General features: G+C 64.5%; 2 protein-coding genes across 2 annotated transcripts; one reads left to right on the plus strand and one right to left on the minus strand.

Annotated features, from left to right (window-relative positions):
• Positions 1 to 375: 375 nt before the first annotated feature.
• Positions 376 to 11,174, minus strand: FLII (FLII actin remodeling protein). The gene is made up of 30 exons (XM_067306528.1): positions 11,091 to 11,174; positions 9,953 to 10,063; positions 8,977 to 9,048; positions 8,659 to 8,739; positions 8,115 to 8,200; positions 7,818 to 7,979; positions 7,546 to 7,649; positions 7,270 to 7,445; positions 7,025 to 7,182; positions 6,789 to 6,873; positions 6,308 to 6,455; positions 6,004 to 6,137; positions 5,704 to 5,916; positions 5,433 to 5,612; positions 5,278 to 5,360; positions 5,101 to 5,175; positions 4,711 to 4,794; positions 4,449 to 4,620; positions 4,259 to 4,363; positions 3,819 to 4,010; positions 3,466 to 3,654; positions 3,204 to 3,343; positions 2,851 to 3,076; positions 2,368 to 2,522; positions 2,166 to 2,226; positions 1,930 to 2,058; positions 1,683 to 1,789; positions 1,427 to 1,532; positions 1,248 to 1,313; positions 376 to 1,049 (listed from the first exon to the last, which is right to left on the minus strand). Exons 1-30 carry the CDS (start codon positions 11,151 to 11,153, stop codon positions 915 to 917), a joined length of 3,798 nt encoding a protein of 1,265 aa, XP_067162629.1. The 5' UTR covers positions 11,154 to 11,174; the 3' UTR covers positions 376 to 914.
• A 273-nt stretch (positions 11,175 to 11,447) lies between these two features.
• MIEF2 (mitochondrial elongation factor 2) lies at positions 11,448 to 16,714 on the plus strand. The gene is made up of 4 exons (XM_067306398.1): positions 11,448 to 11,465; positions 12,099 to 12,260; positions 13,167 to 13,344; positions 14,153 to 16,714. Exons 1-4 carry the CDS (start codon positions 11,463 to 11,465, stop codon positions 15,205 to 15,207), a joined length of 1,398 nt encoding a protein of 465 aa, XP_067162499.1. The 5' UTR covers positions 11,448 to 11,462; the 3' UTR covers positions 15,208 to 16,714.
• Positions 16,715 to 17,150: the final 436 nt, after the last annotated feature.

A 17,150-nucleotide genomic window follows, 5' to 3' on the forward strand; every position in this document is an offset into this window, starting at 1 on the left:
GAACAACCCTCCCACACCTCGTCCCCCCCCCAATTTTTTTTTTTTTGGTAAGATGAATTTAGCATTGTTTAGTTATTAAAAATACTGGTTTTTAATATTGAAAATAAAGCATTTAATATCAAGTGCTGGGGCTGCCGCTGTCCAGGGAGCCTCAGCCTGGGCGCTGGGGCCGAGGACCAGAGGCTGGTGCCGGTGGGGACGGGGCAGGAGGGCTGGGGGCTGGCAGGGCCCTGGGTGCCACTGGGCCTCCAGGAGAGCCGGGCTGGGCGCTGGGGACCCCGAGCTGCGGCAGAGCAGGATGGGGGCTGCCCCGGGCCTGTCCCGGGGCCCGTGCAGGAGCGTGTAGGGGCGCAGTCAGAGCCTGGCACGGCCGCGTGGTGACAAGTGCAGCATTTATTGATATGGTACAGAAAAGACGGCCCCTGCGGGGGCTTGGGCCGAGCCCGGGGGACATCTCCCCGTGACAGCGGCGTGGGCTGTGGGGCCCGGGGGTCAGCGCCCCGCTTCGGCCCCAGACACGCGATGCTCTTAAGCAAAGCATCCTCTCCCGCCACGCACTGGGAAGGGCTCCTGCCCCCCAGTCGTGGGGTGGGGGGGGGCTCGGCGCTGGTCGGGGCAGAGGCATCTCCACCCGGCGTGCGCCAGGAGCCCACGCTGCCCCGTGCGTCCCCGTGGAGGGGAAGGGGGCTGAGCTGGGCTCCGGGCCGGGAGCAGGGGGGGCACGGACGATCGGGACAGCCCCAGCACACTCCCCCCCAACCTTGGCGCTTCCCGCTGGCCCCAGCTCGGGGCTAAGCGGCTCTGGCGGCCGCGGGCCGGCTCGGCGGGGAGCAGGCGTGCGCGGCGCGGGGGTGCCGGCGAGGGCCGGCTGCCCCGCGGAGGAAGCGGCCAGCCCGCGGGGCACCCGCCGGCCCTTAGGCGGGCGGCTTGCGGAAGGCGCTCCAGGCGTGGAAGCAGCGCGTGAAGGGCCAGGGCTCGTTGCCTTTCCGCACCAGCCGGAGCTTGCGGGGGCGCGCGGGGTCCTTGGAGCGCATGTGCTGGATGTAGACCTGGGGCAGAGCACAGCGGTGGGTTTTCCCGGGGTCCCCGGCCCTCACCTGCCTCCAGCCTGGTCTTCCCTGAGCCAGAGGTTGCTGGGAGCTCTGCACCCCTATGCATGGGGCAGGATCAGCCCCGCCTGCCCCACGGGGGATGGGTGCAGGATCCCAAGGGGAAGCGGAGATGCCCGAATGTGGCTCGGGCCCTACCTGGCACGCTTTGAGGCTCAGCTTGATCTCCACCTGGCTGGTCTGGGTCCCTACCCACATGTAGACCTGTGGGGTCAACCGCACAGCTAGGGTCAGCCGCGAAGCCGCCGGTGGAGCCGGCCCCGGCCCGGCTGCCCTCCCCGCACCGGTCGCAGGGCGGCCTCGCGCCCGGGGCTCACCTCCCGCCCGTTGTCCAGCAGCATGATGTCATCGTCGGCCAGGTCGTCCTGGCAGAAATCTGAGCACTTCTCCGACACAGAGAAATAGCCCTTCTCGTTGGAGCACCTGCAGGGAGAGCCAGTGCCATCGGTCAGCAGAAAAGGGGGGCCCATCAAGGACGCGAGTTTGTTAGGACTCAGCTCGGGCGGAGGGCACCGCGGGATGAAGAAGGGGATCAGCGCAGGCTCGAGCATCGCCTCCCGGGCTGGGACCCACCTGAAGAGCCGGGAGTGCTTCATGTAGTCGGCGTCTTCATCGTAGGGCTTCTGGCTGCCGATGCCAACCCAGAAGAAGTTCTCGGGCTCCTCTCCCTCGTTGATCACCTGCGAGGGCAGGGGCAGGGCTTAGCCCCGGCACCAAGGCCGATGGGGCAGTGACCGGCCGTCTCCCATCCAGGTAAGACAGTGTCTAAACCCCGTTGTGCCACCGTCACATGGGGCAGCCCCATGCCCCCCCGGCTCACCTGCTTGCTGTAAGAGTCATCGAACATGTGGTTCATGATGTCCTCAGCCAGCTTGGCCTCGTCAGGGTCGGCGGCCCGGCCCACCCAGGTGTAGACGATGCCCTGGTTGTCGGTGCTCTCAAAGGGCACCTGTGGGGGAGAGCAGAGGGTCAGCGCTGCCCGCCGGGGACATGGGGCCGAGCAGCCTGCTGCTGCTGGCGGGAGGGGTGGCACGGGGTGCTCCAGCCCCAGGGTACCTTGAGGATGAAGCAGAACTCGGAGTTGAGCAGACCAGCATCCGTGTTGATCTGGATGCACCTAGAAAATAGCCCCACGAAGCATCATCAGCGTGGCCATGCCCACTGGCACGTCCCCCCCCACTGAGCTGGGGTGTGCAGAGAGCACCCACGGGTGCCACCTGGCCTGGAGCACCCTGGGGGGGTGGGGGGGGTGTCTCACCTGGTGCAGAGGGCCCCGCCGTTGGTGCGGATGTGGTAGAGGCTGGGCTGGGGCGGGCTGGCCCTGTCCTTCCGCTTGCCCCTGTGGATGACGAACCTCCTCTTGAAGTGCGAGAGGAACTTGGGGTTCTCCTGCTGCTGGGTCATGCGCACGACCTGGCCAGGGATGGGCGTCAGTGGAGCCATGGGCACCCCGAACTGACCCCCCCCCCCCCCAAAGGCCCAACCGTGCAGGAATGCCAGCACCCGGGTACAAGGTGGGAGGGTCTGTTGGCACCACAGAGCCAGCCTCATCTCCACCACAACCGCTGCCCCTAGGCAGAGAGGGCACGGGGGAGCAGGGAGGCAAGGCTGGGGGGCTTGGGGGACCCCGTGTTACCACCCCCAGGAGCAGATTCCCCATGGGGCTGGAGATCCCCAGGGCAGGTTTGGGGGGGGGGTCCCCCAGGGCAGGGGGAGACTCCAGGGCAGGGTAGGGCATCACCTCCAGCTTGCCGGGGAAGAGACTCTCAAACTTCTTCTGAAGGCTGAAGGTGAAGGTGAGCCAGCCCATGTTGGAGGCCTCGCGGCCCTGCCAGAAGTAGACGATGCACTGGAAGTCTTCCTCAGGCTGCTTCTCCTCCTCTTCTTCCTCGCCCTCCTCTTCCCCTTTGCCCTCGCCTTTCTTCTTCTTTTCCTCCTCATCCTCGTACTCCACTGGCACCCAGTACCTGAGGGCAGGGACAGGGGGGTGACGTGGGGGATATGGGGCAGGCTGGGGGTCTAGGCAGCCCCAGGCAGGGAGATAGGGTCTGGGAGGGTCCAGCAGCCCCTGAGAAGGGAAGAGCCGGGTGTCACCTGCAGAGGAAGACGTAGCAGTCGTGGGTGTGGAAGTGGCCAAACTCCTCCTCGGGCAGGCGAGCGAATTTCTTGCCCTCTAGCACGAAGCCCTCCATGCCGTCCAGGTCCTCGTTCCACTCCTCCATCAGCTGCTCCGCCTGCAGCCCCAAGCGTTCAGTCAGCTGGGGGGTGGCTAGCTTGGGGCTAGCGCCGTGGCCAGCCCACCGCCGGGGTGGGGAGGATGCGCAGGATGGTGCCCACCCACCCTGCCCGGCCCTACCTCGCTCAGGGGCATGGGGGGCTGGCGGGGCAGGAAGAGCGCCGTGAGGTCGGCCTTCATCTGGTCTTTCTTCTCGGCGTCCTTGCGGACCTTGCCGGCCAGGCCGCCGTCCTGCAGCACGTTCTCGGCGTTGCGGGTGTAGTCCACCCGCAGGACGTCGTCCCAGTTCTTGAACTTGGATTTGAACACCTGGGCCGGGGAGTGTGGCATGTCAGCAGGTAACGCGCCCGCGGCGTCCTCCCGGGCACCCGGCACCCTCGCCAAGGGTGGGGGGGTCTGTGCCCATTTGCAGGCGGGGAAGGGGCACCCTACGCCGCGCGGCTCCCCTGTCCGGCACCCGGCTGCGGCCTCACCTGGCACTCGGTGCCCTCCAGGTTCCTGCTGACCATGGCGTGCTTGGGCCGGTGCAGCATGCCGCACAGCTCCTGGCTCAGCTTCAGCGCCGCCGCCCGCACCAGCCGCGGTGACTTCCGCCCGATCCAGATGAAGACGTCGGACCAGCAGTCCAGGATGTACACGCTCTTGGTGTCCAGCAGGCTCTGCAGCTGCAAGCACCAGGGTGGTGGTTCAGGCGCCCGCTGGCACCGAGCAGGCTTCCCAGGCTGGAAAACTCCCTACCTGCTCCCAAAACAGAGCTGGGAAGAGCAGAGCAACCCCCACCCAGGGTCCCACTGGACGGACCCAGCTCTCCCGCTCCGTGCTGCCGCCCCAGGGCACAGCTGGAGGCAGGCAGGGCACAAAGCCAGCGTCACTGGTCAGACTGGGAGCACCCCCCCCCCCCATGCCACCCTACCAGGCGCATCTCCGGCATCAGGTCAGCCTTCAGCCTCTTCTTGTGCTCCACCGAGAGCTTGTAGTTGATCTGGGGCAACTCCAGGTAGCCCAGGCCCAGGCCGACCTGCGGAGGGGCAGGGGCAGGAGTGAGGGCAGGTGCGGGGGCTCCAGCAGCCCCGGGGGCTCTCGGCAGCCCCGCGGCACCCCACCTTGTAGAGCTTGGGCTTGTGCGGCTGAAAGTCGTCGGGGACGCAGGGCCGGATCTCCTCGGGCTGCCCACCCAGCACCTCCCAGAAGTCAGGGGTCTCCTGGCCCTGGGCGAGCAGCGTGATCTCCGCTTTGCCCTTCCGCTCGTTCTTGTTGATCTTCTCGGCGAAGAGCCTGCGGCGGAGGCGGGCAAGGGGGTGAGCGGGTGCCCAGCGCCCCTGTCGCACCCCGGGGTGCTGCCTCATCCCCCTTGACCAGCCCTACCTGGCCTTGGTGGTGCCGCTCAGCGTCGCCTGCCTCCCCCGCCACACGAAGAGGTCGAGGCCGTGGTCCAGGAGGAAGACGAACCTGGTGGAGGCAGGGGTAAGAGCGCGGTCGGGAGAGAGCGGGGCACACCGAGCGTCCCCCCCATGTCTCCAGGATGGGGCGGCCCCTCCGCTGCGGGGCACCGCTCCTCGCAGGGCAGGGGACTGCAGCTGGTGGGGCCACCAGCCCGGCACCACCCATGGCCTGAGCAGGGTTTGAACCCATGTCCTTGCAGGAAGGTGCTGGCACTGCTGTTTCTCACCCCAGAGCTGTGGTCAGAGAGTCCTCGCTGGACCCCACCAGTGCCCTGTCCCCCCCCATGGGGGGCCATTTGTCACCTCCGCTCACCGGGGGTCCAGTGATGTCCCCTTCAGCGCCACCGGCTCCAGCTTGACGTTCTTCTTCCCGTAGACGCGGTACAGCCTGGGGGAGAGACGATCACGGTGGGACGTGCGGCCCTGCCTGCCCCGCACGTTCCCCCAGCCTGAGGGCTGTTGGGACCCCAAACCCCTGCCCCAGTGGTACCTGGTGACATAGTGCGTGTCCTCAACGGTGAAGAAGCCGCTGGCCGTGCCACCCTCGATGTAGGAGATGTCGTGGTCAAAGACCTGGGGGCAGGGAGGGGGTCAGGGTGGGAGAGGGAGGTTGGGGGGCTGGCAGGGGGGTCAGGGCAGCCTCACCTGGAGGAACTCGTCGCTCTCATCCCCCATCTCCTCCCGGATGCTGCGGCACTCGGCCCCCAGGTAGTTGCGGAGGTTGACGGCATGGATGGCGGAGCAGGCCTTCTTGTCCAGCGTGGCCTCCTGCCCGATCCAGTAGTAGATCTCCCAGTTCAGGGAGCCGTTCTCATCCAGGAAGGTCTGGGGAGGGACAACGCATGAGATGGGCCGGCGGCAGTCCGGGGATGGGGTGGCAGGAGGTGGTGGGGGGCCCTGGTGCTTCCCCGGGTACCTTGAGCACGATGTAGCAGTCAGCCTCGTAGAACTTGCCGTGGAAAGCCTCGTCCACCAGCGTGGGCACGAAGTTCTCGATCTGCCAGACGCAGACACCGGGCAGCTGCCCCACGTCCTCGCTGAAGAACTCCGAGTAGTCCAGCTGCGGCTTCTCCAAGCCTTGATCCCAGCGGCGCGTCTTCAGGTCCGGTGCCCGTGTGTCCCCGTTCTCCTGCGGGGACGGGGGGCAGGTCACCATGCTGGGGCTGGCCAGGGACACGGAGCGGCTGCCATCCCGCCTCCCTGCCCCAGATCCTACCTCCAGCTTCTTGTTCTTCTCCTGGGCCACGTCCGACATGCCCTTCAGCACCTGCTTGGCCTGGTCATCCTGAGCTGAGTCCTTGCGCCGCCGGAGCCGCATCTTGCGGGCCAGGGGGTCCTTGGTGCCGCTCCCTGGGGACACGGGGCATGGGGTGAGACGCAGCCAGGAAACCCACGCCTCGACCGTGGCGTGCCACGCTCGCCCGTCGGGGCTTTTTCCTTGTCCTCCCCCACTCCAATCCCAGCCTCTCTCGGCACGCTGCCCAGGGCAGGGGCTCTCGCCCGCGTCCCCGCGCACTCGCCTGCCGCCGCGGCCGCCACGGTGGCTGGGGAGGCTCCCGCCAGGCGCAGCTGGTTCTGCAGGGAGAAGTCGATGTTGTAGCACTCCGACGTCCGGTCCACCGGCTTCGGGGGCATCACCAGGTTGGGGTTCTCGCGCACATCCAGGATCTGCCGAGGAGAGGATGGGAGACCTCAGCGCTCCAAAGCGCAGGCTCGCAGGGATGCTGAGGGCTGGGACCGGGGAGTGGGCCCTGCTCTGGGGCGGATTTGCACCTCCTCGGGGACCTCTGGAGCACCATGGGGTGCGGTGGGAGCAAGGGGATGTGGAGGGAACCTCAATAAACCATGTGCCTGAGCTGAACTGTGCCCCAGGGTGCATTTTTTTGGCCCCAAGGCACCCCCTTCTCACCTCCTGACCATCCCTCCCGCCAGGCCTGGGACCCCAGGGACACGCTGGCGCTGCGGTGAGCCCTGAGGCAGAGGGGGAGTCTGGGCTCTCACCTCCACGTCCGTCAGGAAGTGAATGGCCTCCGGCAGCGTCACCAGGCGGTTCTTGTTCAGCACCAGCTTCCTCAGCTTGGAGCACCTGTGGGGCAGGAAGATGCTGGCAAAAGGCTGGGTTGGGGCCCCTGGCCCGGGACACATTATTTGGGGATGCCGGGGACCTCCTGTCCCCACGCAGGTCCTGTAATGCAGCCTCTGTGTCACCTCTCGGGGATGGCACAGCTCTCCCCTACCTGCACAGGCTCTCGGGGATGAGCTCCAGGTTGTTGTTGGCTGCCATGAACTCCTCGAGGCTGGTGAGCTTGCCGATGCCCGAGGGGATCCCGTCGAAGTCGAGCTTGTTGGAGTTCAGGTACATTTTCTTCAGCTTGGTCAGCTTGCAGATGGCCGACTGGGGAAGGAGGGAGACGGTGGGGTGAGGCCAGGCAGCGCGGAGGCAGGAGCAGGGATGCGACATACGGGCTGGGACGCTACGTACGGGCAAGGAGGTGAGCTGGTTGCGGGACAGGTTGAGGGTCTCCAGCTGGGTCCACTGGTCGATGCAGAGAGACAGCTCCGAGATCTGGTTGCTGCTGAGGTTGAGGCGCCGCAGGCTGCTCAGGGTGTAGAGGCACTCGGGGACGCGGCTGAGCTCATTGCAGGACAGGTCCACGTCTAGGGGAAGACGGCGGGGTGAGGCCACTGGCTGGCCCCGTACCATGGCTGGGAGAGACCGGGGACGCCAGTACTGCAAGGCCGCGCGCCCTGGCCCTACCTGCCAGGTTCACCAGGCCCTCGAGGCTGGTGGGCAGGTTGCTCTGCGTGCGCTGGGTGTTCCTGAGGTGGAGGGTCTGCAGGGCCGTCATCGCCGGGAGCTGCCTGTGGCCCGAGGAGAACCGGGGTCAGAGATGGAGACAGGGCTGGAGCTGGCCCCTGGCACAGCCGCAGACCCCGGCTCAGCAGGGGATCCTGGGGCTGGGGCGCCATCGAGCCGAATGCTGCCCTGTGCCAGCATTGCTGGATCCTGCATGGAAAACAGGGCCTTACCGGAGCTGCGCGTGGAGGAGCGGGTTGTCGTTGAGGATGAGGGTCTGGAGGTGGACCAGGCGTCTCATCTGCGGCGGGAGGCTCTCCAGCTTGTTGTTGCTCAGGTCGAGATAGAGCAGGTCCGTCAGGTTGATGAAGAGCTGGTTGGGGATGGTCTCAATGCTGCGGGGACATGGGGATCTTCAGGGCAGCCCAGCACCTGCACCAGTTCCAGGTGCCCCCACGGAGAGGGCAGAGCGCCGGACCTGGAGCGAGGAGGGATGATGGATGCGATGGATGGAGGGGGCCAGGACCTACCTGTTGTGGCCGAGGTTGAGGACCAGCATGTTCTTGGCGTTCTCCAGTTCCCGAGGGCATTCTGTGAGCTGGTTGTAGCTCAGGTCCTGGGGGGAAACGGAAGAGCAAAGCGGGCATCACCCTCCATCCCAGGGAGGGTCCAACACCCAGCAGCCACCACCCCAACCCAAGGACCAAGTGGTATCTCTGGGGGCTTGGCCTGCCCCATCCCTGCCCATGGCCACCCGCCCCCTCCAGGCTCTCCTGCCTCCCCCTGGACTGTGCGTGCCAGAACGTGGGATCCGACAGGGGACAGGATTTCTTGCTGCGGTGAAGGCATTTACAGCCAGGAGCCCGGAAAGTTGAAGGGAGCCGGGCAGCGCTGGGACCTGATTTGTTGCACCTTCCCCCCGAGACGCCCCTCAGCCCTGCTGCGGGTGTAGAGCCCGGTGCGCTCCCAGATGGGAGCGAGGTGCCTCCGAGGTGGGCGAGCCGAACCCAGGAGTCCGGCTGGCTCCCGCGGCAGCCGAGGCTAGGCAGAGCTGCAGGGAAGGGCCGCGCGTACCAGCACGGAGAGGTCGTCCAGCTGGAAGATGTCGTCGGGGACTCCCGAGTTCTTCAGGCTGTTCGCACGAGCCACGATCGCCTGGGAAGGGGAGAGAGACGGGCTGGGGGTTGGCAAAGCCCAGACGGGTCCCTCGCAGCGCCCTGATGCGGCGCCTGGGCCACGGCCTGCAGCTACCCGGAACCCTGCTGAGCTCTGCCCGGCCAGGCACGTCTGCACCGATGGCCGGGGAAACCGAGGCACGGGATGGCGGGAGGGCTCTGCCCGCAGTTCTCGCTGCAGGAGGGACACGGAGGGCGCGCAGGGCCGGGCGCTTACCCGCAGGCAGGGCAGGCCGGAGAGCTCGCCGTGGAGCGTGGTGAGGCTGTTGTGGCTCACGGACAGATGTTCCTGCGGAGAAACCCCCAAGAAACCCCCGTGAGAAAGGCAGGCGCCCGGCGGAGAGCGGCCGGGGCGGCTCCGGGCAGCGGCCGGGCTCCCTGCGCCCACGGGGGCTCCGGCGTCGCGGGTGAGACGGGGCTGGCGGAGGCACGGGGCGAGCTCAGTCCCGACCCGGGCAGCGCTGCTGGGACGCTACGGATGAGATGCCAAGGCCCAAATTTTAAACCTAGCCGTAGCCGCCGGGCAGCGCCGTCCCCGGCAGCGCCCAGGGCTTCTCCCGCCCACTGCGGCCGCGTTAGGGCGTCTCTCGGAGGAAGGGCGCTCGGAGCCACCCTGCCACCGAAGCAGGCACACCCGGCGCGGTGACCGGCCTTGCTGGCAGGGCTTAAAGCGTCGCCACTGGCTGACACCCATTTAACCGTGTCCGTAACACGCCGCAGGACGCTGCCGAAAACAGAGGTTAAGCCACCAACTCCACCGAGCGCCTGGTCTTGCGCAGACCTCGAGCCTCCCAAAACCAAAGCCAGGCAGCTGCCAACTGCTGCTTTTCATATCTTTTAGCAAGGGGGAGGGGGAAAAAAAAAAACCCAACCCCCAAACTTAGCCTTCCCCAACTCAAACCTTCACCCTTCCCTTCTGTCACAGGGTAGAGGACCTAAGCGCGGTTTTTAGCCTGGTTTTCCAAGAAAGCAAGATCAAACCTAGCACAAGCCTGTCTCAATCCCTCCCCTAACAGCTCCTGCATCCAATTTCAGCCACGGTTCATGGCTCAGCCCTATTATTAGACACCAGAGCGCCCGGCGAGGAGCCACGAGGCCGGGAGGCACCAGGTTCCTCGGCATGGCCGTGCCAGGTCCCGCCGGCCCCCGCAGCCCCGTCCCCTGCCCGAAACGCGCCGCCCCCGGCCCCTCACCAGCTTCTGGAGGGCGGCGAGCTCCTCGGGCAGGTAGCAGAGCCCCGTGCGGTTCAGCTTCAGCCAGCGCAGGCTGGTCATGGCCTTCACGTGCTCGGGGAAGTAGCCGCCCTGCGAGGAGGAGGAGGGGGCACGGGGGGGGGAAAGGAGGGGTGAGAACAGGTCGGACCCCCCGGCCAGCCCCGCACGCCCAGCTGAAGGCGGTGCAGCCGCCCCGGGGAGCACTGGGGGGCCGAAATCGCCCAGCCCGATGGGGTCAGCGCCTGGGGGGCCAACGTCACCTGGCTCCTTGGGGCCATGTGGGTTGGGGGGGGCTGAGCCTGCCTGGCCCGGTGGGGTTGAGATGTGGGGCCCAGAGATCAGCCGGCCCTATGGGGCCAAGGGAGGCCTGGGGGGCCAGGATCGCCCAGCCCTTCGGGATCAGGTTCTGGGGACTGGGATCGCTCAATGCTACGGGATCAGGACCTGGGGGCTGGGATCGCCCAGACCTACAGGATCAGGACCTGGGGGGCCGGGATCACCCAGCCCTACGGGATCAGGACTTGGGGGCCGGGATCACCCAGCCCTATGGGATCAGGACCTGGGGGCCGGGATCGCCCAGCCCTACGGGATCAGGACCTGGGGGGCCGGGATCGCCCGGTGCTACGGGATCAGGACTTGGGGGGCAACATCACCTCTGTGGGACCCATGGGGCCGAGACCACCCAAATGAGTGGAGGTGGAAATCCCCAACTCCTATGGGGCTGTGTGGGGTCAGGGGCTGAGATCCCCCAGCCCCACGGCATCGGGGGGGGGGACGGGGCAGGATCCCCCAGCCCCACGGGATCGGGGAACGGGGGACGGGATCCCCCAGCCCCACGGCATCGGGGGGGGGGGACGGGGCAGGATCCCCCAGCCCCACGGCATCGGGGGGGGGGACGGGGCAGGATCCCCCAGCCGCACGGGATCGGGGGACGGGGGGCGGGATCCCCCAGCCGCACGGGATCGGGATCCCCGGGATGGCGGGGCGGGATCCCGGGGCGGCGCTCGCCGGGTCCCGTGGGGCCCTATAGGGCCGGGATCGCCGGGCCCGACGGGTGGGGCCCGGACACCCCCCGCCCCGCGCGCGCGGCCGCGCTCCCCCCGCCCCCCGCCCCCACCTTGAAGTCGTTGCCGCTGAGGTCGACGCCGCGGACGAAGGGCAGCACCCCGGTGGCCGCCATGGCCGCGCCGCCGCTGCGGAAGGGCGGAGGGACCCGGGGGGGCCGCGCCGCCGCCCCGCCGCGCCGCAGCCCCGCCCCCGCCTGCCGCGCCGCGCCGCTTTAACCCCCTCGCTGCCGGCAGGGCGCGCCGGGCCCGCAGCCGCGCAGCGCCCGGCCCGCGCGGCGCCTTTAAGGCGGGTGACGGCAGCGCGGCCGGCGGCGGCGTTCTATTTCCGAGCGCGGGCGGGCGGCGCCGCGCTCCCATTGGCTGCGCCCGCGCCGGGGGCTGCGGGGGGCGTCAGGGCGCGCCGCGGCGCGCGCCGCCGGGCCATGGTGAGCGCGCGGGGGGTCCCGCGGGGGGCGGGGGGGGGCTCCGCGCGGGGAGGGGGGTGGTAGGCCCCGAGCGGGGGTGTGCGGCCTAGTGCTGGGGGGGGGGGGGGCAGGTCTCCTCCCTGCCGGTGCCCACGGAGCCAGCGGGTCTCGCGTGGGGTCTTTACGGCGCCCCCGGGGGCTGGTGCTGGAGGCGGCGTGGGGACCTCGCGGGGTCCCGCCTAGCGGGTTTGGGGGGGTCCCTGTGCCCCCGGGGCGCTGCAGCAGCCGCTGCCGCCGGCGGGGTGTCACCGGGAGTGGGGGGTGGGGGGGGGCGTGACGCGTGGGTGCTCTAACGGGACCCCGCGGTGCCGCCGAGCTTCCCCCCCCCCCCCCCCCCCGAGGCAGAGCCGGGACGGCTGCGCCAAGGGCGGCGCGGGAGGCGGCTGTTATCGCGAGTGACCCTTGCTCTGCCCGAGCGGCCGCCCCGGGCACGGGCAGCCCTGCCGCCGCCGCGGTGCCTGCAGCCTGCGCCCCCCCCCGCCGGGGCCCCCGCGAGCCCCCGCGGCCCGGCGTCTGCTGCCCCGCTTTGCCCGCGAAGCCCGAGGGCTGCTTTTCCCGAAGGCTCCCGTCCTCTCTCCTCTTCCTCCTCCGCAGGGCGACCGACCGACCATGGCCGAGTTCGGGCACAAGCGGGGCAAGCGGCAGGACGACAGCGGGCTGGGCAGCGTCGTGGACTTTCTGCTGGCCAACGCCAGGCTGGTGCTGGGCGTGGGCGGCGCGGCCGTGCTCGCCATCGCCACGCTGGCCGTCAAGCGGGTAAGGCCGGCTCGCGGGAAGCCGCCGTTGCCGGACACGCGCGCGCGTGCCGGGCTGGGGTCCGGAGCAGCCGGCTTTGCCTGGATAGGAGCCGTTTTGCTCCCCGACGGCAGCAGGTTAAGAGGTGCCCCCGGCCTTGCTGGCTCTTTCCAAGCTGTGGATCTGGTCCCTCGAGTCTAGCAAAGACGCTGCCAGTCCCCACTGCTGCACTGTGGGCCTGGGGCTGCCTGCTTCCACCCTGCAGGGGTATATGAATCCCTGCAGCACTTCTGGCCTGAAGAACCGCTCGTTTGGTGGGTCAGGGATACTGTCTGCTCCAGAAGGGCACCGCAGGCCTGATTCCCATATAGACAGCTGGGTTTTTTCCTATTTAAAACATGCAGGAAGGTAACGCACATCTTTGTGGCTCTCTAACCCTCTCTCTTTAGGCTAGTAGGAGCCCTGCACGTGGTGGTGTTTTCCCCCACACGTATCGGAGGGGTTGCTGCCCCCTTGGTTTGGAGTGTGACTGCGGGGAAGTGCTACTAAGAGAATAACTTGTCCGCACTGATTTTCCTTGTTGTGGATCCTGGATCGTCTCTTTTCCCTGGCAATAGGGGCAATCTTCTGCTAAGGGGGGCGGGTGCCTGGGATTTTCCCTTCCAGGTCTGGGGAAGTTCATTGTATTTGCACGAAGAGCCGTGGTTTGTAAGGATGCCACGGCTAGAACAACTTGGCCTTTGAACCTGACCGTTTGGCACTGCAGATTCTGCGCTTGCAAGCAGGAACACCCTGCAGGAGCGATCCGTCGCAGGGCCTCCCTGTCTGGGTTTGTGCGCCAGCCCAGAGCTGGATGCAGTCAGGGAATTACAGCTGCTAAGAGCAGCGATGCATTCGTGCATCTCTTCCTTTGGTCTCTCCCCACAGCTGATAGACCGAGCCACCAGCCCTCGCGATGAAGGCGATCCTAAAGCGGAACAGAAGACCCTGGAGGAGAGCTGGCAGGACTTGGCCTTGATCAAAGCAACGCAAAACCCCCCCAAGAAACAGAGAAGGGAGGACCTCAGCGAGCCTCTGCTCTTGCCCGCTCGGCCGCCGGTGCCAGGTGAGGCTCGCGGTGGCACGTGTGGCCCCCTCTGCGCCCAGGACGGTGCTGTGCCCTGTGTGCGCAGGGCTGCTGAAGATCACCTTGATGTGACAGGGCTGACTGTGCTTTGCTCCTGCCTGTCTGGGAGCCCTGGGTTATTTTTAGCTCGGTAACCGGAAAGCTGACCTGATTATGACTTTCCTCACGAGAGGCTCCCCAGCTGCGGCCCCTTTTTAGGCAATGCCTGCAGTAATAACACCTCCGATAATGCCCCGAGCGTCTCGGCAAACGCGTCATGGTAGAAGGCTGCCTGGGCTTTGTTTCTGTTTGAGCAGTATCTGCTGTGCTCGTTTTTGGGTCAGCTCTCTATCTAGAGAGGAAGGTGTGCTCATGAATCGCCTTAGAAAAACGCTGGCTTAGCCAGCTGGGTACAAAGACGGCATTTTTATTAGCAGGAAACCTGCCCAGCTTGGTGCAGGGCTGATCCTGAGATACCAGACTCACAGGAGCTCTCTGGCCCCGAGCAGGATTGTTCATTTATCCATCTCTAGCCAGGAGGTCACGCTGGGTGCTGTATGGTTTTAAGGTTAGTTCGAGCTCTGCCTTGGCTGAAAGGGACTGTTAATATCAAAATACTTAGCGATGCCCCTCATGGTAACATCGGCCTTGTGTCCAAGGGCAGATGGGCTGAGACTTGAGCTTTCGGCTTGGGCCTTCCCCTTGGATGCGGCAGGAGAAGCTGCTGCTGTGTGTTGTAGGTGATCCACTTACAGCTGTTTGCCCTTGCTGACTTCTTCCTTCCCCTTGCCCCATCCCCTCTTTGCAGAGCCCAGGGACTGTTCTGCCCCTCTGGAGACTCTTCAGGTTGAATCCGGCCCTCAGCGCTGCCTCACGCTGCAGGAGAAACTCCTCTTGCACTACAGCAGCCACCTCGCCATCCCCGAGGAGCAAGTGGCCCTTGCGCAGCAGCTGGCCAGAGGCATCTGCACAGAACTGCAGAACTTCCTGCAGAGCAAGTGCTCGGAGCTGCCCTTCGGCAGCCTCTTCCTCAGTGGTCCCCTGCTCGATGGCCTCGGGGCTCTCACTGCCGACCGTGTTGACTTCATGCTCCCGGTGGTCCTTGACCCTGGGCTCTGGAGCCTCATCCCAGGAGAGGAGACTGTTGTGAGAAACCCCCAGTACTGGATGATCAAGAGGACTGATCTGGAGTACTTCCCTCGTGGGCGCAGCCCCTGGGACAGGTTCATTGTGGGCAGGTACCTCTCCTCCAACGCGCTCAATGAGATGCTCCACAAGATGCTGATGGCCTCCATCAACTGGCCTGCCATAGGCAGCTTGCTGGGGAGCGTCATCCGACCAGTTGTAGCCTCCGAAGAACTGAAGCTGGAAGTTAAACATGATCAGGTTGAGCTGAGTGTGACCCTCTTCCCAGTGGTAGAAATGGAGAACAAGGTTCTTCTGGCTGCTCCTCCTGAAGGACTGGTGGAAAACCTCTGGCTTGAGAGCTTTTACAAGGCAGAGGTCTCAAAGGTGAAAGAGCTGGATGCTGGTGACTGTGGGGCTAGGCAGTACTGCCTCCGTATCCTGAATGGTGTCTGCAAAAGCCATCCCTCGCTGCGCAAACTGAGTGGCGGCCCCTTGATGCATGTTGTCCTCCACCTCAGTGCTACCAGTTCAGACTGGGCAGAGGGAAGCCTTGCTGCCAGGTTCCAGCAGGTCCTTGAAGAGCTGGTAGGCTATTTGGAGAAAGGGGTCCTTCCTTCCTATTTCAACCACAAAATCAACCTCTTCTGCGAGCTGTTGGAAGAGGAAATCGATGAGATGGGCTTCATGCTCTACAGGGCTGTATCTGAGCCAGAACTCCTGCTGAAGGAGAAATGACTGGTACATTGAGAGCTCCTGAACGTAGGCTGCCACTCATCTGTCTGCTGCTCCCTGCTGTGAGGGTTGCAATGTTTCTAGTTGACTAGTCAGAGGCAAAATTCTTGCACTTTATGAGCAAAAGTATTCCCTATCTGAATAAAATGTGCCTGAAAAGAGATGGGTGATGGCATAAGAAGACTTTCACTGTGAGGTTCTGCCTTACTTGGGTCAAGTACAGCCCATGCCTCTAGTACCTAAAGGTGAGTCCCATCTGCTGGGTGCTGGGAGCCAATGTGAAGCAAATTTGGTCTCTGTCCAGTTCCTGGTGAACTACTGTCTGCACCAGACTGCCGTTGTGGCTGTAAGGCTTCCCTAGCACGCTGAAACCAAGGCCTGAGTGGGCTTCAGGGCTGAAGTTCCCCTGGTTCCTGGGGCAGGTGGTCCAGATCCCGGTGCCTGATGGTGAGCTGGAAGGGAACAATCCCTTGCTGCTGCTGTGTCCTGCAGACCTCTCGGCTTGCTGGATTTCAGTGTCCTGGGTGCTGAGCGAGTCCTTTCACCAGCACTGAATTTAGCTGTACTGTGCCATGCTCTCAGCTTGCCTTTGGGGGAAGGGTGGGAGCCCTATCTCCAGACCTGCAGGCCAGGATGCTGCCAATCCGAAGGTATAGCAAATTGGACTGTGGGTTTTATTCTTTGGAAATCCTTCCAGCTGCCAAAAGGGGCGAGCTCACCCCTAGCTGTTTGTCCTGCCAATATCAGCTCTGTCCAAACGCAGAGGCTCTTTCTTTGACTGTAGTGCCATGGCTTCAAGTCCCTTTTCCAAAAATACTGTTTTGCTGCAAGCACCACAACGTGGTGGGGGAGGTACAGGAGGGCGGCAGGAAAAGAGCTGCTGGCTGCCAGGAGACTCCATATCAGTCCCTTGATGGAGGCTGCAGCATGGCTGTGTGCCACCTCCTGGGCAGATGGGTCAGTGCTGTCATTGCCAGGGTCTCTGTGCAGATCCTCGCTGCTCTACAACAAACACCCCTTCCAGTTCTTCAGGTGACCTTTCTTATGCATGTATTGCTGCTGTCTAGAGCTCCTGGTCCCCTGAAGCCTCCTACTATGGGGCAGGAGGCTAGGATACGAATGATTCTCTGAGCAGAAGGCTTGCAAGAACTGAATTGGTTTATGCTTCTTTATATAAAGAAGGTATGTTTTCTTTGGGTTGGGTGGTTTTGTTTTTTTTTTGAGTGGCTGCTAATGGACTTTGGTTCTGGCTCTAATCTGAGTGCTAAGGAGTATATTCTTATGTTTAATGGAAGAGCTATGCTGGTTTTGCACTCTGGTAGAGATGGAGAAATCCTGTGGACTTCAATGTGAGCACCTACTGTGGTTTAGTTTTCTTTATAGCTATCTTGTTTGTAGGAGGAAAAAAACCTGTACTTTTCCTTCAGTCTGAAGAATTACTTAGTTTTGTTCCTCCAAATCAGTTCCCAAGTGTTAGTGATGAGAATAAACCTTCACTGCGTATAATGGTTCTCTTGTGTCAAATCTCGGTTTTGTCTCCGTTCTCGTGATAAGGGCTGAAGCGAGCCGCCTGTTGTGGTGGCATGCCCGAGACCAGCGCAGCGCTGGCCCAGGCGGCCCTCCCCCTATGCAGAGAGCTTGGCAGTGTTCAGACCCTGTTGTGCAAGGCCCTCTTCCTCCTGTTACAAACTAACTATTGCATAAAGGGCCTAGCACTGCAGCGGACCTGCCTGCTTGCAGACTGTGGTACGTGCTCTGTCTGAATGCTGAGCTCGTGCCATTTACCTAACGGCTTGAACTGCTCAGCTAGCTGAACGCTAACCAAGTTTAAACCAGTAAATCTAGTAAGAGCTAATGCTATCGGCAACACTTAACCTGCTGCTGTACGCTATGCAAATGCTTGCTTTCTACTGCTATTGCCATTAGGAGACTGCTGCCCAGGCTTC

This window comes from Apteryx mantelli, chromosome 16, assembly GCF_036417845.1.
Source record: "Apteryx mantelli isolate bAptMan1 chromosome 16, bAptMan1.hap1, whole genome shotgun sequence".
Classification (NCBI taxonomy): Eukaryota; Metazoa; Chordata; class Aves; order Apterygiformes; family Apterygidae; genus Apteryx; species Apteryx mantelli.